At 39.9% G+C, this 21,894-nt stretch overlaps 6 protein-coding genes across 10 annotated transcripts; 5 read left to right on the forward strand and 1 right to left on the reverse strand.

The window, feature by feature from the left end:
* Nucleotides 1–16: 16 nt before the first annotated feature.
* On the forward strand, nucleotides 17–2,600 carry LOC140370537 (syncoilin-like). Its single transcript, XM_072457708.1, is given in 7 exon segments — nucleotides 17–74; nucleotides 883–935; nucleotides 1,039–1,480; nucleotides 1,881–1,951; nucleotides 1,953–2,286; nucleotides 2,352–2,476; nucleotides 2,543–2,600. Coding segments are annotated over 5 exon segments (1,005 nt in total). The 5' UTR covers nucleotides 17–74; nucleotides 883–935; nucleotides 1,039–1,051; the 3' UTR covers nucleotides 2,589–2,600.
* A 99-nt stretch (nucleotides 2,601–2,699) lies between these two features.
* LOC140370380 (histone-binding protein RBBP4) lies at nucleotides 2,700–5,626 on the reverse strand. Its single transcript, XM_072457512.1, has 11 exons — nucleotides 5,472–5,626; nucleotides 4,981–5,128; nucleotides 4,739–4,884; nucleotides 4,477–4,650; nucleotides 4,283–4,398; nucleotides 4,037–4,197; nucleotides 3,833–3,959; nucleotides 3,686–3,763; nucleotides 3,475–3,609; nucleotides 3,271–3,381; nucleotides 2,700–3,188 (listed from the first exon to the last, which is right to left on the reverse strand). Exons 1-11 carry the CDS (start codon nucleotides 5,485–5,487, stop codon nucleotides 3,126–3,128), a joined length of 1,275 nt encoding a protein of 424 aa, XP_072313613.1. The 5' UTR covers nucleotides 5,488–5,626; the 3' UTR covers nucleotides 2,700–3,125.
* A 14-nt stretch (nucleotides 5,627–5,640) lies between these two features.
* zbtb8os (zinc finger and BTB domain containing 8 opposite strand) lies at nucleotides 5,641–6,861 on the forward strand. The gene is made up of 8 exons (XM_072457513.1): nucleotides 5,641–5,701; nucleotides 5,773–5,871; nucleotides 5,993–6,017; nucleotides 6,098–6,219; nucleotides 6,289–6,371; nucleotides 6,447–6,499; nucleotides 6,618–6,654; nucleotides 6,735–6,861. The coding sequence occupies exons 2-8, from the start codon at nucleotides 5,790–5,792 to the stop codon at nucleotides 6,819–6,821; spliced, it is 489 nt and encodes a 162-aa protein (XP_072313614.1). The 5' UTR covers nucleotides 5,641–5,701; nucleotides 5,773–5,789; the 3' UTR covers nucleotides 6,822–6,861.
* Nucleotides 6,862–7,124: 263 nt separating this feature from the next.
* On the forward strand, nucleotides 7,125–11,226 carry khdrbs1a (KH domain containing, RNA binding, signal transduction associated 1a). 4 transcript variants are annotated; one of them, XR_011928348.1, is made up of 10 exons: nucleotides 7,125–7,422; nucleotides 7,862–7,989; nucleotides 8,076–8,192; nucleotides 8,415–8,561; nucleotides 8,656–8,768; nucleotides 8,881–9,124; nucleotides 9,212–9,285; nucleotides 9,362–9,423; nucleotides 9,634–9,811; nucleotides 11,171–11,226. XR_011928348.1 is itself a non-coding variant. In XM_072457116.1 (9 exons), the coding sequence occupies exons 1-9, from the start codon at nucleotides 7,281–7,283 to the stop codon at nucleotides 9,741–9,743; spliced, it is 1,137 nt and encodes a 378-aa protein (XP_072313217.1). In that variant the 5' UTR covers nucleotides 7,125–7,280; the 3' UTR covers nucleotides 9,744–10,431. The 4 variants fall into 4 exon arrangements, 2 of the variants coding, with proteins under 2 accessions (XP_072313217.1, XP_072313218.1); XR_011928349.1 differs by having other exon boundaries at nucleotides 9,362–9,390; nucleotides 11,171–11,222; XM_072457116.1 differs by lacking the exon at nucleotides 11,171–11,226 and having other exon boundaries at nucleotides 9,634–10,431.
* A 905-nt stretch (nucleotides 11,227–12,131) lies between these two features.
* Nucleotides 12,132–15,547, forward strand: tmem39b (transmembrane protein 39B). Of its 2 annotated transcripts, none has more exons than XM_072457773.1 (9): nucleotides 12,132–12,307; nucleotides 12,860–13,052; nucleotides 13,125–13,344; nucleotides 13,433–13,516; nucleotides 13,594–13,748; nucleotides 14,295–14,628; nucleotides 14,709–14,896; nucleotides 14,977–15,097; nucleotides 15,185–15,547. In XM_072457773.1, exons 2-9 carry the CDS (start codon nucleotides 12,922–12,924, stop codon nucleotides 15,416–15,418), a joined length of 1,467 nt encoding a protein of 488 aa, XP_072313874.1. In that variant the 5' UTR covers nucleotides 12,132–12,307; nucleotides 12,860–12,921; the 3' UTR covers nucleotides 15,419–15,547. The 2 variants fall into 2 exon arrangements, with proteins under 2 accessions (XP_072313874.1, XP_072313873.1); XM_072457772.1 differs by having other exon boundaries at nucleotides 12,863–13,052.
* Nucleotides 15,548–15,878: 331 nt separating this feature from the next.
* Nucleotides 15,879–21,212, forward strand: ccdc28b (coiled-coil domain containing 28B). Its single transcript, XM_072458239.1, has 6 exons — nucleotides 15,879–16,057; nucleotides 18,477–18,739; nucleotides 18,812–18,981; nucleotides 19,440–19,594; nucleotides 20,398–20,420; nucleotides 20,502–21,212. The coding sequence occupies exons 2-6, from the start codon at nucleotides 18,534–18,536 to the stop codon at nucleotides 20,557–20,559; spliced, it is 612 nt and encodes a 203-aa protein (XP_072314340.1). The 5' UTR covers nucleotides 15,879–16,057; nucleotides 18,477–18,533; the 3' UTR covers nucleotides 20,560–21,212.
* Nucleotides 21,213–21,894: the final 682 nt, after the last annotated feature.

Genomic DNA, 21,894 nt, shown 5'->3' on the forward strand with positions numbered 1-21,894 from the left:
CTGCTGCGGCGGAGGAGGAGGAGGAGGAGGAGGCGCGCGGAGGGTCCCACCTGGAGGAGCACCGCCGCGCGCAGGTGACGGCAGGCGGCCAGGGCTGTGGCGACATCTACCGATAGGACAATGCAACTGCAGGTATGTGGGGAATAGACTCAAGGTTTTATTATAAAACCTTGAGTGTGTTGTGTGCATTGAATAAAACTTTTATTCAAGTTTGATTCAGTGCTGTGTATTAGCAAATTCAACAAGCTACAGGATACAGCTAAACTAATTTAAATGAGGCTGCACTGGCTTGTGATCTGGACTGATAGGTGTCCTGCAGATGGATAACCGTGAGACAACTTCTGAATAATGATTCATACTTTATGTCAATTTGGAGGGGAAATTCAGGACCGTATTTTCCCCTCCAATTTATTCCGGCCAGATTAGAATTTCAATTCAAATTGCCCATTGTCAAGAATTTCCCTTTATTTCCTAAACAGAAACTAAAATACAGAAACTGCTGAAATAAATAAATATATAGGCGGTTTAAATATTCATTTTTATTTGTATGTCATACATATGTGTAGCAGTTATATAATGGAATCCATTTAGTGTATGCAGGCAATTACAGTAGCTATTATAAATATTTAGCCAAACAAAAGTACAAGCCAATAAACTTAAATACAACACAAACTAATTGCTTATATAAAATTCACTTTCTAATAAACAGTTTTAAACCAGAGTAAATATAGCCGTGGTGTGGAGCAGGCATGTAGGCTCTGCTGCTGACACAGTTAATGCTCCCATGTGGAGGGTATCAAAAGTCATCCTCTAAATCCAGATAGTGTTTCCCAAGAGCTTCCAGTGTTATTAATAACAAAGTCTGCTTCTGTTTTCTTCCAGACAGCTCGTCTTCAGCCTGAGAAAGTGGATTGCTCTGACATCTCAGACCTTAGGTAAGGCTTAGGTGTGTTACATGTCTTGTTAGTTATTCAGAAAGTATTTTATTTAGAGCTATACAAGTTTTTTATTATTATTTTATTCTCTCTCTTTTTACAGTTTGCCTCTTATCATGGAACAAAAGGGGGATGATCTACAAAATGGAAACAGTCTTAATACTTGCAATCCATATGAGGAATTTACATGCGCTCCTCAAGATGCAGCCACTCGTCACATCTCAATCCAGACAGACGTGAACGAAGTAGGACAGATTTTTGAGCACTGCATTGAAGAAGTGTTCCATCTCGAGATGCACAGGGATCGTCTCATAGAAGAGTACGCCCAGCTGCAGGAGCCCATGCTGGGGGTCGTGAGGCACCTGAGAGGCCGTCTGCTGGAGGCTCAGAGGCTGCTCACTGTGGCTCAGATGGATTATATCTCTCTCTATGAGGATGTGCAGCAGCTCAAAAGGAAACTGTTCTCCACAGCCAGAGACAGCATCCAGAGTCAAGTGACACTGTCTGCACATCAGTTTGAAGTGGCCCAATCTGAAGTTACACAGGTACTGTAGAGTTGTTTCTATTTTAAAGAAAAAAGATCACTACTACGGAACTTTAATACATGATCATTCTTTTGACAACCCATTAACCTTATTATACTCACTTATGACTAAATTATTTGCAATGGCCAGATTGTAAAATCTTAAAGAGTGAATTAATACTTTTAGTAGGCTGCAACTATTGTGAATGTTGATGCTATAGACTCTTTTCTACTACAACTACTGTCAGTGTGGTTTAGTGTATGATTTTTTTCCAGTTCAATCCTAATTATGAACAGTTCAAATCCATATCCACTAAATTTGAGTTATGTCCCTGGCTGAGAATCTTAACTCACCTTGCCAGTGTGACTGTGATAAGAAGAGTTATTAGACTGAGCTGAAACTGAGTTACTTCTTTCGACAGGAGGAGCTTAAAGCCACTATTCAAAGTCTAACGGAGGAAAAAGATGAGCTTGAGAGAGCCCACAAAGAACGTTCACCTGCAGAGCCAGATGGCTAAACCCAGATCCCGGACCATGAGTGATAGTATGAGCCTTTGTCGCCAGGCTTCTCTGCGGCTGCAGCGCAGACTCAGTGCTAGTCTCAAATCTCTAGAAAGCTGGTACGAGCCCCGCCTTGTGGCTCTGCTCAGGAGGAGGCAGATTGGAGAAGATGCTCTGAGAAGGACCAGGGAGCAGGCCAAAGACCTGTGGGCTCAATTGGGACGACTCGGGGAGATTGTCCAGAGGCTGGAGACACAAAGGGCTTCATTAGAGAAGAGGATAGAACTAATGGAGACAGACAGGGAACACAGCTTCAAACAACAGAAGGTACAGAGACAGCCACTGATTAAGTGTGTGAATTGAATCAGCTTTAAGAACATGTCTCATTACAGGAGAATGTGGAGCAACTGAAAGGTGTTTTAAATGACCTTGAAGTAGAGTTTGACACTCAAAAGAAATCCAAGAACAATCTAGAAGATCTTAAAGAGGGCTTGTTTAGAGAGCTAATATTTCTCAGGTACTGTAACGGTTTATCTGTCCGTTAGTAAAATGTATAATTGTTCATCCCTTATGTTATTTTCAGAGGCAGTGACGACAGAGCGACTGAAGAACAATCACTTTTCAAATAGTGTGGATTATAGCAAATTTCATCTGAATGTCATATTTAGCATTTGAATAAAGTATTTGCTCTTTCTATAGTTTTCCAGTTTCTAATTAAATAAAACATAAAAGCTATAAAATATTGTAAATACCTTTATTCTGAATACACTTAAGACATACAAATTCAGTTGCACATAAACAAATGCAAAAAAGACGTACACAAAATACAGACTGGAGAGTTTCTACTATGCAGGAGATCGATGTGAAACCACAATATTTACAACTTCATAGTGCTATCATGAGGGGGATCAACTCAAAGGTTCCAGAAAAGTATTTCATGTGAAGAGGAAAATAAAATAAAAAATGGACACAATGTGATATTTGTAATGTCTAAAAGTCAGACTGTTGCAGACCTTAATTAAATACTTCACATGATAATGCAGCTCTCATTCTTTCCATTTTCTACAAAATCTCACGCTGCAATGACTTAAAAAGACAGAAGAGTAAAGTTAAAGTGAACCAAGGTTTTAACAAGCAGCTCAAGAGAAGAGATGTCAATGCCAAATTTATGCCTGGACCTCAGAGTCTGTAGCCCCCTCTGGGTCTTCATCATTGTAGATATTTTCAGCCTAGATCATATAGAAATAATATATTACTACTAGATAATGTGTAATTTAAAATGCTGAAAAAATAAAAAAAAAATCATCTTACCATCTGCCAAACTTGCATGATATTATCCTCGGACACAGAACAGATGACCCAAGGCTCGTTGGGGTTCCAAGAGAAATCTGAGATCTTTGCTGTGTGGCCCCCATGAATGAACTACACAAACAAGCAAAATACATGCATAACAAAATAATACAAAATAGATACACAGTATTGTTAGTACAAGATTAACAGCAACAATAAACATACCAGCAGCTCTGGTGGACCATCTTCAGCATCCTCTGGAGACTGCTCTTCTCCAATCTTACTGAGGTCCCACACATTGAGCCTTCGGTCTGTGCCACTGGAGGCCAGAATGGTCTCATTATGAGGAGACCACTGCACCTGATAAAAGATTAAAACACATTTTAAGTCACAATGTACAATATAAACCGAATAAAAAAATATAAGCGATAGTTACCTGGAAAATCTCATCTTTGTGGGACTCAAATGAATGCAGTTTCAGCTTGAGATTCCTCAGGTCCCAAAGAGCCACAGTCTGGAACAAAAAATAAATTGCTTTCATTCTTTATTGACTAATCAATTTAAGATGACAACAATGCCTGACCTTATCTGCTGAGCCTGTTGCCAATATAAACTCGCTGTATGGGTTGAAGGACAAGCAGTTGACTTCAGCTGTGTGAGCATCTACAGCATGGCTGGGCTTAGAGGTGTTGTTTGATCGTGTATCCCATCTATAAAATATTCAATTTACATGTAAAAAAAACAACAACCTTTGTTTATAATAAAAATGCCGATTAAAAACACTTGCATCATAAGCTTCTGGTCATCTGCTACTGAGCCAAAAAGAGACTCATGAAGAAGGTGCCATGATACGTCTTCCACGACAGCAGTGTGGCCTGTGAAGATGGTTTTGGCATCCACAATCTTCCCTTCTTTAGGAACGGTGCTAATGTCCCAAAGGCAGATAGTCTGTAAAAACAGCAATTAGAAAATAGTTTGATGTTACCTCAAACATGAATCTAAATAGTGACAAATAAAATTATATTACACTTACATGATCGTCTGAAGCACTGAGTAGACACCCACTGAGGTTAGGGTTCCAGGAGAGGCCATAGCCTTCTTTTTGATGACCTCTGAGGCGCAAATCTGGTGTGCATTCTCCAGATGGGTCTAAAATCAAACAATATCATATTAATTGGGCAGTAATATATAAAGAAACAAGCCTAAAATGACCACGTGAAACCACACCAGGCTTAGATGGATGCTTTGTGTAATCAAAGACAAGGACATCGCTGGTGGGAGTCTTGGTGGCAATGATGCATGGATTTTGAGGCATGTAACGAGCTCGGTTCACCTCTCCTTCATGGTTTATCTTTATCTCAATTTCTATTTTGCCGCTGACAGATCCAAAGCCTCCAAACTCTGTACAATGGAGAAAAAAAAACTTTATTAAGAATTTAATACTGGCATTTTGTTCTGTATATAAGGTAGTTTTCCACAGGGTCTGTACCTCCTTTCTCACTGTCATAGTGAGAAGCATCAAATTGGGCATCGTCATTTGGAAGTTGAACGCTAGCAATGACAAGGTGGTTCTGCTCATCTGATGTGTGTGTCCCCAGAACAAGCCTGTGCACGCTGTAGTCTTTTCCCTCTGGTCTGAAAAGTGAAAATATACACATATAGTAATCAAATCACCGGAGAGACATTTGTTCTTATGGAAACTGAAAGTGCACAGGAGCATTTAAAAGTTACCTTGTGACATCTGGTAACCACTGTGCAGTGAGGCTAGGCCACTCCAGGGCATGGGTCATGACCAAGTCATACAGAAAAGGTGTGTTTTTCTTCCAAATCTTATATTCCTCGTTTATGACTCGCTCCTCCACTGCATCATCAAAGGCAGCTGCACCAACAAAGTAAAAGGTTAATAACTGGCCAAAGATCACAAGGGATCAGATCTAGCATAAGGATATAAAGACTATAGTTATTATCCAAACAAGCAGAAGCACCCAGACATTAGGGAGTAGTAAAGAAAATAAAACAATTACACGTGGAACAGCAAAACACATATAAAAACGTTGCAGCATCTAGTCAGCTAGCAGCTAGCTCACAGTTAGCCGGCTGCAGAGTTAACAATGAAAGGAGATGCTGTGCCGCGCCAACCATGCGAGTCTTTCATAAATCGTCCAAACGAAGGACAGAAAATGTTAACATCATACATGTGTTATCATAGTATAGAATCCTACCATCTTTGTCTGCCATAGTGCCTCAGTAGAGCCGTGAATGACCAAAAAAAAGTATAATCTATGGAGAGCGCACAGAGAACAGCGCGGACCCTTGCAATGGCGCCAACTGCATGGAACACAGCGGACCAATCAGCGGCGGCGCTGGACGCCGGGCGGTGTCAACGCGAGACAACACGCTTCCGGGTTCTTCACGCTGTGATCGTTGTGGTCGTGCTTTCGGCCAGATATCTGTAAGAGTTACTGTTGTTGTTGTTGTTGTTGTTGTTGTTATGTTTACATTTTTATTTTTAATTAAACATAGTTGTTGGAAGAGGTACAATGGACGACCGTTCACTGGATCTGACTGAAGGACAGATAACCACCAAATCTAAATACCCACCTATCAACAAGAAATATGAATGTAAGTCTAAAGTTATTTTAGAACGGGTGATTTCATTATGTCATTCCGTGAATTATAGACAGGGATTCCCAATCTAGATGTCATAAAAATATTTACTTCCTTAATACCTTGTTCATTTCAGATCTGGATCACACAGCGGATGTACAGTAAGTGTCTTTTTTCAGGCATTATATATTTTAATTGAAGGATTTACAATCACCTTGTGTTTCTCTTTGATTCTTGTAAGAATACATTCATGGGGAGAAAATCTGGAGGAAGCCTTTGAGCAGTGTGCTATGGGCATGTTTGGATATATGACTGACACTGAAACTGTGGAACCGCTTGACACAGTAGAAGTGGAGTCAGAGGGTAAATCAGCCTTTTCACCACTGACTTAAACGATACAAAATTGATTATGTGCGCTCTATCTTTGTGCAGGTGATGACATGGAGTCTTTGCTTTTCCACTTTTTGGATGACTGGTTGTATAAGTTCTGTGCAGATCTCTTCTTTATCCCCAGGGTTAGCTTTTATGCCTTAAAATACTTAAGACAATGTATTTGTGTACTTCTTTTCTGATTTTTGTCTTTTATTTAGGAAGTCAAGGTATTGCACATTGACAAAGTGCATTTCAAAATTCGCTCCATTGGGTGAGTAGTGGCAAAACATTGAAATAAAGTGTCTGATGTGCTTGTACATAACAATGCCCATACATTACAATTGAATCAATACGTTTCACATGAGTTCAATTCTGTATTTCTTTGAAAGGTGGGGTGAAGAGTTTTCACTAGAAAAGCATCCACAGGTAACTAACTGAAATTATGTCTTGATGATGTTATTAAGTGATGACACATGAGATATACACTGGCTGTTTTCTCATTTCAGGGAACTGAAGTGAAAGCTATCACATATTCTGCTATGCAGATTCATGATACAGAAAAGCCAGAGATATTTACAATCATTGATATTTGATATGCTGTCTGTTGGAAGAATAATATTCCCTTTTTTCTAACGTTGCTGTGTACTTCTTCGATTTTGATGTCAAATAATGACTAAATAAATGACTTATGTTTGTAATTATTGTATTCAATAATTAATAACAAGTGACCTGTGATTTACACGTACAATACTATTTTCAAATAAATACTCAGTTTATACGTGATGACCCCTGGGGGACCCTATCCACATATAATGGCTCCATGGTGATGACCCATTTCCATGTGCTGAAATCTCGCGATAGCGTGACAAGCTGAGCCCAGCCTCTTTCTAAAGAGCTGCTGCGCCATCCCTCTCTTTGTTCATTCAGCAGAGGAAGTTTCACCGGTGTAAGCCTTCAAGTTAGCTTTTTGCCATATTCTGAAAAACATTGGCCTCAGATAAGCATTTCTGCTTCGACGACATCTCTTATAACGCGGACTGTTTCTTAATATCATGAGCGATTTTGCGAACGATTCCGTGAAAAGCCCACAGAAGAAGAACAAAATGGAGGACACCAAATATCTTCCAGAGCTTCTCGCCGAAAAGGACAGCTTGGATTCTTCTTTCACACATGCGATGAAACTAATTTCAGCAGGTACAATATTCTTAAACTGATTGTTTGGTGTAAAGCTAGTAATTTCGTGCTAAGGTTACATCTCCAACATCTCCCTCCATTTCTTTGTCGTTCGAAGAAGCGTGCAGGATTATGGCCTTACACAATGCACGTGCTAATTCAGTCATTGCATTTAGTAAAAACACTGAACTAAATGTTATGCGATTGAGTGTTTTGCCATATTAACGAGTAAATTAACAAGTGAGAGGTTTTTCAAATTATCTTTTTTCGAGTGTAAATTGACCTTTTTGAAAATCCCATCTTCTGCAGACCAGACAAAGACCCCCGGGTCATGGCAGAAGACCACCCTGAACCATCGAAATGGATCATTTTTATATAGATATATAGATATAGATGTCTATATTATGAATTGAATGTTGTTTCAACCAATTATTTCCTTTTTATTTTTTAAACTAAACAGAAATCGACCGGATCCAGAAAGGCGAGACCAAAAAGGACAATGAAAAAGAAACGTATCTGGACCTGTTTGCAACCAAAAATCTCAAACTCAAAGAAAGGGTTCTCATTCCCATCAAACAGTTTCCAAGAGTAAGTGCACTAGTTCTGAAATGCCTGCTAATCATTCTTGTTTATAGTTGTGGATACATTTTAGGTGTAATACATTTTCTCTTCAGGTCAACTTTGTTGGTAAAATCTTGGGACCCGGGGGAAGTACAATTAAACGACTCCAAGAAGAGACTGGGGCAAAGATATCTGTATTGGGTAAAGGTTCCATGAAGGACAAGAATAAGGTAAGCAGCACATGTTTGGAAAGCTAATGAATTGTATTATGGGTGAGAGGTACATTCATATTAAATCAAATCCACTTAAAGACTTCATATTTGTTTCACCACACCATTTGTTTGTTGAAATCAGAGGGGCTGTTATTGTTGTAGTAGTAGTAGTAGTCGTCCATTACATCATGATTGAATGACTCTAAAGAGGTAACAGCCTTTTACTGTTTTAATTTTCAGGAAGAAGAGTTGAGGAAGGGTGGTGAGGCTAAATATACTCATCTGTCTATGGAGCTCCATGTATTTATTGAAGTGCACGCCCCCATCCCAGAAGCCTACCTGCGCATGGCACATGCCATGGATGAGGTCAAGAAGTTCCTGACCCCTGTATGTACCACATTATAATTTCTAATCCTTTTATTGAGACTTCCTTGTGTGCTGCTGTTGGAGTCCCATGGCTTGTGTTGAACCTTTTCTTCAGGAACCAGGTGAGGAGGAGCAGTATATGGACCCACACTTTCTGAATGGATCTCAGGATGGTTCAGGGAGAGGCCGTGGAATGGGTAGAGGCAGAGGTGGACCACCTGGAGCAAGGTAATCACAAATTTAAGTACATGTTATGGCTTCTATTGGATGTTTCTGGCATTTCTCTGGTTAGATGTTTGGGCTTTTTATTGTCGCTTGCACTGACCTAGTATTTACACAGGGGGCGAGGGATGCCACGTGGAGCACCTCGCGGAGGTATTCGGGGGGCACCAAGGGGAGCCCTAGGACGAGGAGGTTCCTCCAGAGGCACACCATCGGGTCGGGGTTCTTCTGCGGGCAGAGGAGGTGCATCTGGCCGCTCTAGACCTCCAGCTGCAGGAGCTCCACGGATGCTTCCTTCGGCAGCACTTTCACACCAGGTTTCCGCACCTTCCCAGGGCAAATCGGAAGGTTATGACAACTATGTAAGTTGCGTTTATGTTTCTGTTTTCCTTATTGTACAGCTTTAAAGTGTGGGAAATGTGTTTTTGACTCCCTTTGTTTAACTTTAGCCTGGATATGATGAATCTTACGGGGATGCATCCTATGAAGGCTACGATTATTATGGTCAACAGGCGGCGCCGACGTGAGTATTTTATATAGAAATTGCTCCTGCTTTTTGTGGGATCTGTTGATTTGACTCTACATGAAATGTTTTATAGGGATACGGAATATTATGACTACGGACATGGTGAGGCCCAAGACTCGGCATACGAGTCTTACAGTAAGTAAATTATATAGATGACATATATAGCTGACCTAATGTAGATGACATAAAACTGATGCAATAGATTATTGCATTCGGAAGTGATGATAGACCATGCTCCATCTCCCTACAGATGCCTAGAGGCGGGGCTTCGAGCGGTTTATAGGTCATCCGGGGTTCATAGAACTCTAGAGGATTTTATAACTCTTGTTGTTTGCTCTCTTGCAGCTCAAGATGACTGGGAAGGTTCCTGGTCCTCTGCTGGGGCGGGAGGCAAAGCTCCTGCAGCCAGACAGTCAAAAGGAGCATACAGAGAGCACCCGTATGGAAGATACTGAGCGACTAATGGTAGAAAGTTGGCGTAACGGCTGTCTCAAATACGTAGTTGCCCAGTTTCAGTTTTAAAGTAATTACCCTTATTTTTCCCCATTTTTATACTTCATTTTATTTTATTTTTTAATGATCTTTTTGGTTGAATGTATTATATTTGTAGGTGCAAATTGGTAATCTATAGCGGTTTATTGTCAATATTCACGTTGTTTATAGTTAATTCCTTGTGACCAAAACAACAAATTAGATTGGAAAGTGCGTGATCTTCTGTTTAAGTGTGCGTTACAAAACCTTGCTGTGGCAATTAACTTTACTTTTCTTTAGGCTGCTTATGCGTCCGTCTGTTGGACAAAAATACACTGTTCAAATTTAACAAGTTGTCGACACAATCGAGTACTTTACTAAACTAGAATTTTAACTCATTTTTACTAACAAAATGCTTCAATTGGACTCTATTGTAACATGTTTATTTTGTATTCAATATAGTCTTTTGTAAAAATCGAAAAATTAAGGCTAGCAATATGCCTAAAATCAGCAGCCATTTCAATACTTGTATTACAGTTACAGAAAAGCTTTTAGTTAAATGTCGCCATCAAAATGCATTATGCTTGTGTACATTTGGCCAAATATAATCCTTTATATCCCAAAATGTATTTCTGCAGTGCGTTGTTTCAATAAAGGTTTTTTTAGTTCTATCTAATCCATCTAAAATGGTATTTTCCTTCAAGCCAAAGGTATGATTTTGGCCTGTCTTCAATATTTTCACCTGAATTACTTGTTTGTACACCAACGTAATTAAACAAAAAACAAAAAAAACGAAAGTGGTTTTCCTGTCTTATGTAGTATGAACAACAATGTTGTCACTTTCAAATTTATGAAAGCGCTGCAAAATACATGTATTGATTGACGTAGTGCTTGAATATGTTTTGTCATTAACTTTAGTCTTTATCTCAAGCTCTCAAGAGCATTGTTACCTCCGCCACGGAAAATAACTGACCCTCAACAGTATTTTAAATCAAGCTTACAGGGATCTTACTTGACTTTGATGCAAAGTCCTGCTGATGGGTTTATAAAAGAAAAAAATCGCTGAGGAGAGGATTCTAAAAGCCTAAAGACCGCCACGAGAAGGTAAAAATAACCCTAACACTCTTTATTAGATTTTTTTCTGTTTTGTTTTCTATGCAAACCAAGTAATAAACATCCTATTAAACGTTTAAGTTGAACAATACTTTTTACAAGCAAAAAATACAACTGCAAAACAAATGTCCCTTAAAAAAAAATTTATTCCCAAATTCATTTGTAAAGCGTGTCAATTCTTCAAAAAGTTTCAAATATTAAAATTTGTCTTAAGTGTAGTTTAGGGTGCATGACATTTTGTTTTGCATGAGGTCTGTGACCATTTGTGTGTCCAATCTCATTTTCCTTTTCTATTTAGGTCCAATCAATCATTGGACAGATGAGTGGTAAAGCTTCAAGTTATGGATTTCAGAGGTTTGTTTCTTCCAGAGTTCATTTTAGAGCATAATGATGGAACTAACTCATTGTTGAATTTTTAGAATCTGGATGGCTGAAACCCAGAAGTTGCTGGATGCTTCTTGGAAACTAAAGTGCTGGATCATTTTAGTTGGATGTCAAACACTCTCTAGTATATTTTTATACCCCTTGTATTGGTTAAATAAACTTGTTTTATTTACAAAGTGGTGTGTTATTGCATTATTTGACTAATTTCAAATTCACTAGCTATATACTAGTGAACAGTGAATCAGGCGCCATGGAAACCATCTGACCAGGAAGTCCCAACACGTTTTGACCTAACAGATCCATGGTTTTGACAGGCTACTTTACAAAACTGAACAGAATGCAGAAGAGATTGGTGGATCAGGCAACTGATTTTCTATACTGTTTGAGAAAGATTTCAACAGTGACTAATAATTAAACATTGTTGCAAGTTAAATTAAATAGAAAGTAGTCCATTCTTAAAATAACTAAGTGGCTCAGAGGGAGAAATTTAAACTTGTTAACCCAGTTGATGAATGAGACTCAAATTCATAATTTTGTGCCACTACATGTGATGAATAATTTCATCTTTTATATTTTAAGCCAGGCATGTCCAAACTATGGCCTGGTGGCCCTCTGATCAATTTTCTTTGCCTTCCTGCTAAGTTGGTCCAAACAACAAAAAGTACAAGTACTTTATACTGTAAAATTGGGGGGTGGGGGGGTCTGTGGTCCTCTGCCCTGTATATGTTTCAAAATGCGCCCCTCGGTGAAAGAGTGTGGATCCCCCTGGCATATGCAAAGCTGGCATCATCAGCACTTAAAACACGTAAACAAAAGTTTTTCTCATGTTGTTGGGAGGCGTGTCCCTTTAAGTGATTCTCCGCCCACTTCTTGCTCACTCATCCGCGCCCCCATCCAGCAGTGGCTAGTCTCACATCAACAATGAGTTCCTCCGCTGTTTCCTGTGTAAACTACGTTAAAGCTTCAGTCCATATTCTAAAAACCTTCTGCGTTTAATTGTCCCTTCATGCCCCATAACACATCAGAGGCAGAACACTGAATCTGCGGCTGGGTAAGGTTTAATTATCTTGTCATTCCTGTTTGGTAGCTGATCTAATGCTGCTAGCCAAGGCCTCAATCTTTGTACTAACTCAAGCATGGTCTTGGCGGACTCACTGGGGTCCCTCCCTCTTTGTGTTGGTCCACGTTGTTCTTGCCAAAAACGTGATGGATCTAAAACGATCTGCTTTGATCTACATTGTTGGAGTAACGAGGAGATTTAAGTCCCGTAGCCAAAGCAGTGAGTTGCTAGCCTGTCAGCTTCCGCCAACTCTCACTAATCATAAGGATGCTACCAAACAAAACAACCACTGTGCCCTGTGAACTATTGGCAATGTGCTTTATTAATTTGTCTATTATTATAAAATGTATTACCAGTATTGTGTTCGTTTGGCCCTTCTTTAAGGCGTTGCCACAATAATCAAAACAAACTTAAAAACAAAATATAATAACTATCTTTAATGTTTTTCTAGGCCTTGCTTTGGCACTACTACTTGCAGCCCTATGTATTTCATCTTTAGTTAAAATTATTTTACAATCTTAACTGTTACTAACGTGTTCTTAGCAGACTGTAATAAACTGCAGAACTAGACAAGCGCCTGTAAAGTGCACTGTGGGCTGTCTGCGATGGCTGGTGGAAGGAGAGGGGGAAACCGGACTACATACTGCAGACCTCCACTGAGCAGTGAACCAGGCGCCATGTCCAATGGAAACCATTCAACCAGCTCCCCGGTCACAGGGGTACGATCTCGCCCCAGGTAACATGAGCTCAAATACACTCAGCCCTGGAGTTTCTTCTGTGTCCTGAAAGTACTTTGTTTCGTTTACAGGAATGGTTCCAGCACCTGCATGTCCAGTCCTCCTCTAGCAGCACAGACGGTGGTGCCTGTAAAGCACTGTAAAATCCCAGAGCTGTCAGTCGACCGCAATGTACTATTTGAGCTTCACCTTTTCTTCTGTCACCTGATTGCGCTGTTCGTCCACTATGTCAACATCTACAAGACCGTTTGGTGGTACCCTCCATCACACCCTCCTTCACACACGTCACTGGTGAGTACTGTATTTACTGTCACCAGGGTTTACACGTGTATAAAAGGATTTTTGTGTCCTGTACTAAGTATAATCTTATCTTTGGCAGAACTTTCACCTCATTGACTATAACATGCTGGTTTTTACAATTATCATCCTTGCTCGAAGGCTGATAGCAGCAATAGTTAAAGAGGTGAGAGTACTATCTTTTTACATAGTATAATTTTACTATCAAACAAAGTAATAAGTTGTACTTTCTATGTTTTGCAGGCATCACAAAGTGGGAAACTATCCTTCCCACATTCTATATTTTTAGTGATGGCAAGGTTTGCTGTCCTAACTCTGACAGGCTGGAGTTTATGTCGCTCACTCATATACCTGTTCAGAACGTATTCAGTGCTCAGCCTGCTCTTCCTGTGTTACCCGTAAGTCTACTTCTACTGGACAAGACTATTAGTGTGAATAAAGTCCCCCAGGGAGCTTTTCCTTCCAAGTGTAGTTTGTTAGCAAAAGTCATTTTTTTTATATATTCAAAAGTACAGAGCAGTGGGCTGGGATAGGAGGTAGTTGAAAACAGACATTTCTGAGCACTCAAGCCTCAATTGCAGGACAATGCAGGATTATTCAAACATTTATGAATTTATCAAAATGCAAATAGATTCAACCATTTTATCTTCTAAATGGAATAACGAAAGTGCTGTTTTGCCAACACACCTACTTTTTCTGCACGTTGTGTACCAGAAAGCCATTATTGAATTACCGGTAGTTGTCAATTATGTTATTTTATTATGCACAGCGTTTTTGTATTTTTGCTGTAATATGTATATTATTAGTGGTTCATTTTTAATCACTCACATTGTCATCTGCTTGAATACAGTATACATAAACAATCCATCAACAATATGTGAGCAGATGCAAGAATATGTTTATATTTGTCTTACTACCAAACTTTTTTGTGTGTGTTTAATCAGATTTGGAATGTATATCCCCTTCTTCCGGTTGAGTTGTGACTTCCGTCGTGTCGGCCCACTCTCACCGATCGCCAGTATTGGTTCAAAGGAGGTTGGTGGTATGGGCCGTGGTAAGGACTACTTTACTGTGCTGAAGGAGACTTGGAAGCAGCACACGAGCCAACTGTATGGTGTCCAGGCCATGCCCACTCATGCCTGCTGCCTGTCCCCTGACCTCATCCGCAAGGAAGTCGAGTACCTGAAGATAGATTTCAATTACAGGATGAAGGAAGTTCTGGTCAGCTCCATGCTCAGCGCTTACTATATTGCCTTTGTGCCAGTCTGGTTTGTCAAAGTAAGTAGTGTATTATTTTATGTTTTAAAAGACTCGCGTGCAGTTGTATTAAAATGCCTTCTTTGCAATTCATTTCTTAGAGTACACAATATGTAGACAAACGCTGGTCCTGTGAACTCTTTATTCTGGTATCCATCAGTACTTCTGTCATCCTCATGAGACACTTGTTGCCTCCACGCTACTGTGACTTGCTTCATAAAGCTGCAGCTCATTTAGGATGCTGGCAGAAGGTGGACCCATCCCTCTGCTCCAACGTCCTACAACACATGTAACCTACTGATAATCTACATGAATTAAACTACACTTGGTTAAAGCGAAGAAAACAGCTCTTGTGTTTTGTTTTCACAGATGGACGGAAGAATACATGTGGCCACAAGGAGTTCTGGTCAAACATAATAAAAATGTCTACAAAGCAATGGGACATTATAATGTTGCAGTACCATCAGATGTGTCCCATTATCGCTTCTATGTAAGTATTGTGCCTTTATATTTCTGCACATTAAGCTACATTAATCAGTTTGTGAAAAAGTAGAACATGCCTATCTTTCTCTTCTAGTTCTTCTTCAACAGGCCTTTACGAATACTGAACATACTCATTATATTGGAAGGTGCCATGATTTTCTACCAGCTCTACTCATTGATATGTTCAGAAAAATGGCATCAAACTATATCACTAGCTTTGATTCTCTTCAGCAACTACTATGCCTTCTTTAAGCTTTTAAGAGACAGGATTGTGTTAGGAAAGGCATATGCGTTTTCCAACAGCTCGTCAGATCCGAAAATTAGCTAGACCTAAGTGTTTGACTCTTGCCTCGGAACAAAACAAATGTACAGAAGAGCTCTGTATTTTTTGTACAACTGCATTTTCATGTTTTTGTTCTCATCTGCCATAATAAAAGATATTTTTGTATTACATAAACCGCTTGATTTTATATGAGCGCTTTAGGTGTCGGTAACTGATAATAATTTTAAACCATATTCTGTCAAATCAATAGCCCGCTCATTTGTAGTTAGTAGGAAATATATAATACTGTCGGATCTCTGGCGCCATCTTGTGGACTTTTTACACAGCGTATTTTCCCTCGGGTCTCTTAAAGCGCAACATAAGAATATACGCAAGATAAGACATGTTAGATACAAACTTGAGCAGTGTAAAGAGTTGTAAACCAGCCACTATTTTAAAATAACTCTAATTATAATCCTAATCTTTTGTTGTGTGAAGTGCCCTGGCCCTTTAAGAGCGGGATAAAGACGACAGCTCCGCGGCGCATCGATGTGAGAGTTGATAGATGATGCAGCGAGCAAATGGGACGCAAATCCGTTCATAGAAAGGATCAATTGATCTTTGCGCTTATGTGAATATTTCCAATCGAAGAGAGGACGCGACAATGCGCTCTGTCATTTTGGTTTTTGGCGCGTAATTGATTCGGTAAGTCTCATCCGTAAATCCGTTGACGCTCAAAGTAACGCGTGCATTGTCCTGCGCATCCCAGCAGCGAGAACACAACACGGCTGTGGGTTTAGTTTGTTTCAACTTGTGTACGCCAGTGGCCATCTTTAGTTTGGTTACTTTCCCTGGAGCTGGGCTGGACTCGTATTGTCCTTGTGTCTATGACAGCTAGATTGCTAGCATACAACATTGATTTCCATTTAGAATAAAGTAATCTGTTCCTCAGAGGCCGTAACACTAGACACTCTCCAAGCTTTTATTGTTTTATTTTATTAGAAGTCTATAAATTATATGTGTAGTAACATAAGCCTAAGATGCTTTAATTATTTTTTTCCCCTTCATGTGACATCCGCTTTTACTTTTGTTGTTTATGAGGTTATCAGTATTGCTTCTCAAAGTGTGGGGCGCACCCGGGCCAAGGCAGAGCTGTGCAAGGGTCTTTCTCTCCTCTCCCTCCTCTGTGCCTCCTCTGTCCCTCCTCTGTGCCTCCTCTGTCTCTCCTCTGTGTCTCCTCTATCTCTCCTCTGTCCCTCCTCTGTCCCTCCTCTGTCTCTCCTCTGTGCCTCCTCTGTCTCTCCTCTATGTCTCCTCTATCTCTCCTCTGTGTCTCCTCTATCTCTCCTCTGTCCCTCCTCTGTCTCTCCTCTGTCTCTCCTCTGTGTCTCCTCTATCTCTCCTCTGTCCCTCCTCTGTCTCTCCTCTGTGCCTCCTCTGTCTCTCCTCTGTGTCTCCTCTATCTCTCCTCTGTGTCTCCTATCTCTCCTCTGTCTATCCTCTGTCCCTCCTCTGTCTCTCCTCTGTCTCTCCTCTGTCCCTCCTCTGTCCCTCCTCTGTCCCTCCTCTGTCTCTCCTCTGTCTCTCCTCTGTCCCTCCTCTGTCTCTCCTCTGTCCCTCCTCTGTCCCTCCTCTGTCTCTCCTCTGTCCCTCCTCTGTCCCTCCTCTGTCTCTCCTCTGTCTCCTCTGTGTCTCCTCTGTCCCTTTGCGCTCGTCTCCTTCCCTGTAAAGGTTTCTTTCTGTTACAAGGTAATTTCCCTTGTCACTGGAAGTTACAGTGAAACAAAAAAAAATTTGAGAGTCAAAGAAAAGGTGAAAACAGGTGAAAGTTATAAAAACCCAAAGATAAAGATACAGTCGACAGGGTAACAAGGTTTGTAATATGAATGTATATATTATTGAACAATTTTAAATGTTTATTTTACAAATGTATGGAAAACAGTTATGCTGAATGAGCTAACAGCGATTATACGGACAAAATGGTATTTATTCTTTATTTGTTCGGAATGGAAACAATGAAAACTCATTTAACCATACTTTCTGGCCTTCTCAATTCAACTCGACGCGCTACACTCGACACGCTACACTCCCCTTTTAGAATCTAGTTCTTCCTCTTCTCCTTTGGTGTTTTATGGCGGTTGGTATCCAAGTGTCACATTACCGCCACCTACTGTAGTTGTACGTTTCTGCTACTGACTGGTCATGAGACAATAAAAAGCATGTGCATTGGATTCCTTTCCGCTTTGAAGACAATGAAACATAAACGTAGTGATACGAGTCAACTCTGTGCCGAAAACACCATAGAAGAAGATGAAGAGTGAAGTCCAAAGAATAAAGTCTAAAGAACAAAGTCTAAAGTCTAACTATAGTAGTTGGCGGTAATGCAACACTTGGATACTAATCGCCATAAAACAGCAAAGAAGAGGAACATCAGAAAAGGAGAAGAAAAGCAACTACTACCACAACAACAACAACAACTACAGAAGAAGAATAAAGTCTAAAGTCTAGACATACAACTACAGTAGGTGGCGGTAATGTAACACTTGGATACCAACCGCCATAAAACGCCAAAGAAGAAGAAGACGCACCAAACAGCTACAAAAAACAAAAAAACATCAACACCAAAGAAGTAAAACAAAAAACATATCTGCTGGAATAAAGTCTCAAGTCTAAGGAATAAAGTCTAAAGAATAAAGTAGGTGGCGGTAATGTAACACTTGGATACCAGCCGCCATAAAACACCAAAGAAGAAGAAGAAGAAAGTCTGGTGGTAATGTAATACTTGGATACCAGCCGCCATAAAACACCAAAGAAGAAGAAAGTAGTCAGTGTGTGACGGTCGTGGACCCCGCAGAGGTAAAAGTGATGAAAATTGACGTGAGTGCGTTTTCCTCTTGAAACGCTGTATTTAAAGCAATGAGGTAGAAATTCTGCGCTGTCCCAGAGACTGTGGGGGGCATGGATATTTTTTTTTAATCTCCCAAGGGGGGTGCGCCAGTAAAAGTTTGAGAAGCTCTGGTGTGCCGACTCTATCTCACATTAAGACACACTGACACATTTTATCCAGAGCCAGACCTTTCCAACTGAATGTAGAACATTCAACTTCCTACCTTTGTGTTTTTAGGACATTCTGCTGCAGCCCACCAGTGTCCCACATCGTCTCAGAGGCTAAAACAGAGTCATGGAGGACAAACGCAAAAAACCACCCCCTCCCATTAACCCTCGCAAACTTCCTGCACTCCCTGCCAGTAAGAGTGCCACCTTTTCCCTGGGCCTGCCACAGCCCCCCTCCCCCAAAAACAGAGGCAAGTACAAGAGGTCTATCGGAGCTCCAGGACAACCCAAGGACATTCATACCGCAGTCATTGCTCCCCCGAAAACCACAAGGTTAGTTCCTAGAAGTTCATTTTAGTTACAAATGACACTAGAAAATGTCATTATAAATTCTTTGTTGGACAGACCACATAAAGAGAAGCCCAGGCCCCCCCAGCCAGCAGGAACCAGCAAGGTTGTACAGTCATCCCCCCTGCAGCACTCCTTTCTAACTGACGTGTCTGACGTGAGAGAAATGGAAGAAGGGCTCCTCAACCTCCTCAATGACTTCCACTCAGGCAAACTGCAGGCTTTTGGTAAGACTCAGCCACCAGGGGAGTATTCTGTTTCCAGCAGAGAGGGAAGACTGTTAAAATGACTTTTCTAAATGAAAAAAAGTTAAATTAAATACACCAGAGAGCTATTTTTACACTCAATATGTTCAACTGGTGAAATGGTTGCTTTCATATGGGAGAATATCAAGTCTTTTGTAGCATTTCCATTAGAAAATCACAGTTGTTGAACATGATCATTTTGTATGTTTTAATTATCTTACTAGATTTAACAGAAAAAAACGTTTGACCAAAATGTATCAAACCGTTCAAAAATGTTCAATGTGATTTAGGGTTATGACAAAAATAGAACACAATTTGAAAATAATACTTACAGCAACTATCAGAAAGGTATTGTACACATCCCTTGCTCAATCTACATAGAAGGCCACTATATCTTCTAGTTATTATGGATGTGTGTAACCGTTATTCATGCGTTTTAGGTAAGGTGTGTTCCTTTGAGCAGCTGGAACATGTGCGAGAGATGCAGGAGAAGCTGGCCAGACTTCACTTCAGCTTGGACAGCCACGTGGAGGAGCTGTCTGAGGACCAGAGGAAAGGGGCGTCCGACCACAACTTGGAACACCTGCTGAGCAATGTGAGCACAAACATCACCACGATACTGCTGTTGTAGTGGAGTTTTTACGTGATGAACAAAATCAAATAAATGTTTTAACACAGATAGGATGTGTCTATAGTGCGTGACAGACATATTTCCTAATACTTCGAGGATGCTGTTATTCGTCAAACAAATCTTTAATGGCTGTAATTCTACCATGTGTATGTTTTACACACCCAAGGATTGATTTGGTTTAAGGTTTAATCATGTGCAATACCGTCATATTCATCTGCAATTACTGTCGCACTCACACACAATTAATGTCATATTCATGTGCATATAACTGATGTAAATAATTACCATTATTATTAGTATTATTTGTCTTATGCCAGCTATTTTTATACATTTTTTATTTTATTCCCTCCATTCCATTATTAAGATATGAGAGGTCCCGTTTACAGGAGTTTTGTTAATAAGAGTTTTTGTTGATTTAACCCGATGTTGGTTCACACTTTTTCCATATAGCAAGAAGGTCACTGGTTCAGTTCCCAGATTGAGGCTTATCCTCTTCTCTTGACCAAGATCCTGGTCTGAGGAGGTTTCCCATGTGGTAACTTTACAAGCAAACCGCTTTTGATTGAATGTATAAAATATGTTGAAGTTTCTACTGATCACTGTCATTGTTTGCGTTACACGGCGCCTAGTAACGCCTCTCACTAGCACACACAAGTGAGAAAAGCCTTGAGCTGGTTACAGACCGTTCAGAGGATATAATACCAGTATAAGATTTGATGCTGCTTAACATCTGATTAATGTGTTATTTTCTCTTTGTTACATTGCAGCTGGAAGAACTAAGCACCTCAATGTATCCTTTTTTTTCAATCAGTCCTCATGTGATGCTAAATTGAAAACATTTATGGTGTAAATCCTTAACATCACTGCTCAGACAAAAGCTCAACTTGGCTGAGAACCAGGATCTGACCAAAACGTCTGCTCCCTGTTGAGTGAAGAGTAGAGGATGGCTGCTTCTCGCCTTGTCACAATGTACAACCTGTGCTGGTTGTCATGGCATTGATCCGGCTGCCGTAGCAACAGGGTAAAACGATCTATAGGAGAAGGGGCTATTTTCCGCCTGCTGCAGGGGACTCCACGTGTTGCGTTTATTATATTGCTAAAGTAGAACATTTTGGGGAGGAAAAGGCACATGTATACAATTTATTACCTAAGAAAAGCAAGTTGCTACTTACATATTCTTGGCAGTTACATATAAAGAAAAACAATGCTTTACATTTTAAGGTAGCTCTTGACTAATTCACTGTGAGTCTGCACTTTTGGCGAGGCATTTCAATTTTGAGAAAGATCATAAAGGCAAAGATACTGAAAAAGGCTGTGGTGCAGATTTGTCATTGCTGTCAATTGGCTTTAGGGATTTGTCACTAGAAGCACAAGCAGAAAACAACCTGAAGCCTTATTTCAAAAGCTCTGTGTTCATTGGTCTTGAAGGCTTTGTGACCAGAGTAGGATATTTATATTGTAGATAGAATGTTAAATTGTTTAGATATCTTTGTTTGCTGTCTGCTTTTAAATAAATGACTTGTATTTGTCTGTAAATGTAAAAGAAGACACAATTACAGAAATAAACACTTTATTTATATAAGTCTCTGATTGCAAATGTTCACAAGCTCGAACAACATAATGAAAGGCTACTTAAAAGACTGGCACTACACTCTGAGACAGAGAATCTGGGTTTTACTGTTGATTAGGCAAAATCAGGAGTACTGGACAACTTTCACCACTTCAAATCCTGACCTATTATTGATTTGAGCAACCATGAACATGTCTTATGTGGAAATAGATTCTGGTCATGCATTAAAAACAGGCAGTACCAATTCAGTATATGATTACAACACAAAAGCACAACAGATACATTTATACTGTTTAATTATACGGCATACATAAATATGACGTTAACACTGTGCAAATATACATCTGAGTAGTACACAATTATCTTTATAGAATTTATGTTATTATTTCACATCAATAGAAGGTTAACATTATATTTAATGATACAGCAAAAATATACATCTCTCATGTCCCTGTCTTTATCCAATCACTTTTTGTGCATTTCATTGGTACATTCTGTTACAATCTGAAAAAGCAATGACAAAATCTATATTGATTAAGATGAGTACATATTTAAAAGTGCAAAAAGAGCAGTTTGTGTACATGAAACCTGATATTATCAGAGGAAATCTCACTGAGATAAGTATAAGAGCTCCTAATTTTAAAGGTTGTTTTATTGATAAAAAAAAGTGCAGGCACGAGGAAAATCTTCAAGT

The sequence above is a fragment of the Eucyclogobius newberryi genome, unplaced genomic scaffold (genome assembly GCF_026437365.1).
Source record: "Eucyclogobius newberryi isolate DKJ021-1_F unplaced genomic scaffold, fEucNew1.0.hap1 SCAF_21, whole genome shotgun sequence".
NCBI classification, from domain to species: Eukaryota; Metazoa; Chordata; class Actinopteri; order Gobiiformes; family Gobiidae; genus Eucyclogobius; species Eucyclogobius newberryi.

What these genes read in the sequence shown, in the direction of transcription:
- LOC140370380 (XM_072457512.1), bottom strand. An exon ending in AAAGCATCCATCTAAGCCTG is followed by an intron (nt 4,399 to 4,476) that starts GTGTGGTTTCAC and finishes GTTTGATTTTAG; the next exon opens with ACCCATCTGGAGAATGCACA. An exon ending in ATGGTCCACCAGAGCTGCTG is followed by an intron (nt 3,382 to 3,474) that starts GTATGTTTATTG and finishes TTGTTTGTGTAG; the next exon opens with TTCATTCATGGGGGCCACAC.
- ccdc28b (XM_072458239.1), top strand. Translation starts at nt 18,534, where the DNA reads ATGGAGGACAAACGCAAAAAACCACCCCCTCCCATTAACCCTCGCAAA. An exon ending in GCTCCCCCGAAAACCACAAG is followed by an intron (nt 18,740 to 18,811) that starts GTTAGTTCCTAG and finishes TTTGTTGGACAG; the next exon opens with ACCACATAAAGAGAAGCCCA. An exon ending in GAAGAACTAAGCACCTCAAT is followed by an intron (nt 20,421 to 20,501) that starts GTATCCTTTTTT and finishes ATCACTGCTCAG; the next exon opens with ACAAAAGCTCAACTTGGCTG.
- tmem39b (XM_072457773.1), top strand. Translation starts at nt 12,922, where the DNA reads ATGGCTGGTGGAAGGAGAGGGGGAAACCGGACTACATACTGCAGACCT. An exon ending in TAGCAGCAATAGTTAAAGAG is followed by an intron (nt 13,517 to 13,593) that starts GTGAGAGTACTA and finishes TATGTTTTGCAG; the next exon opens with GCATCACAAAGTGGGAAACT. An exon ending in CTGCTCTTCCTGTGTTACCC is followed by an intron (nt 13,749 to 14,294) that starts GTAAGTCTACTT and finishes GTGTTTAATCAG; the next exon opens with ATTTGGAATGTATATCCCCT.
- zbtb8os (XM_072457513.1), top strand. Translation starts at nt 5,790, where the DNA reads ATGGACGACCGTTCACTGGATCTGACTGAAGGACAGATAACCACCAAA. An exon ending in AGTAGAAGTGGAGTCAGAGG is followed by an intron (nt 6,220 to 6,288) that starts GTAAATCAGCCT and finishes ATCTTTGTGCAG; the next exon opens with GTGATGACATGGAGTCTTTG. An exon ending in TTCAAAATTCGCTCCATTGG is followed by an intron (nt 6,500 to 6,617) that starts GTGAGTAGTGGC and finishes TTTCTTTGAAAG; the next exon opens with GTGGGGTGAAGAGTTTTCAC.
- khdrbs1a (XM_072457116.1), top strand. Translation starts at nt 7,281, where the DNA reads ATGAGCGATTTTGCGAACGATTCCGTGAAAAGCCCACAGAAGAAGAAC. An exon ending in GGTCAACAGGCGGCGCCGAC is followed by an intron (nt 9,286 to 9,361) that starts GTGAGTATTTTA and finishes AATGTTTTATAG; the next exon opens with GGATACGGAATATTATGACT. An exon ending in CTCGGCATACGAGTCTTACA is followed by an intron (nt 9,424 to 9,633) that starts GTAAGTAAATTA and finishes GCTCTCTTGCAG; the next exon opens with CTCAAGATGACTGGGAAGGT.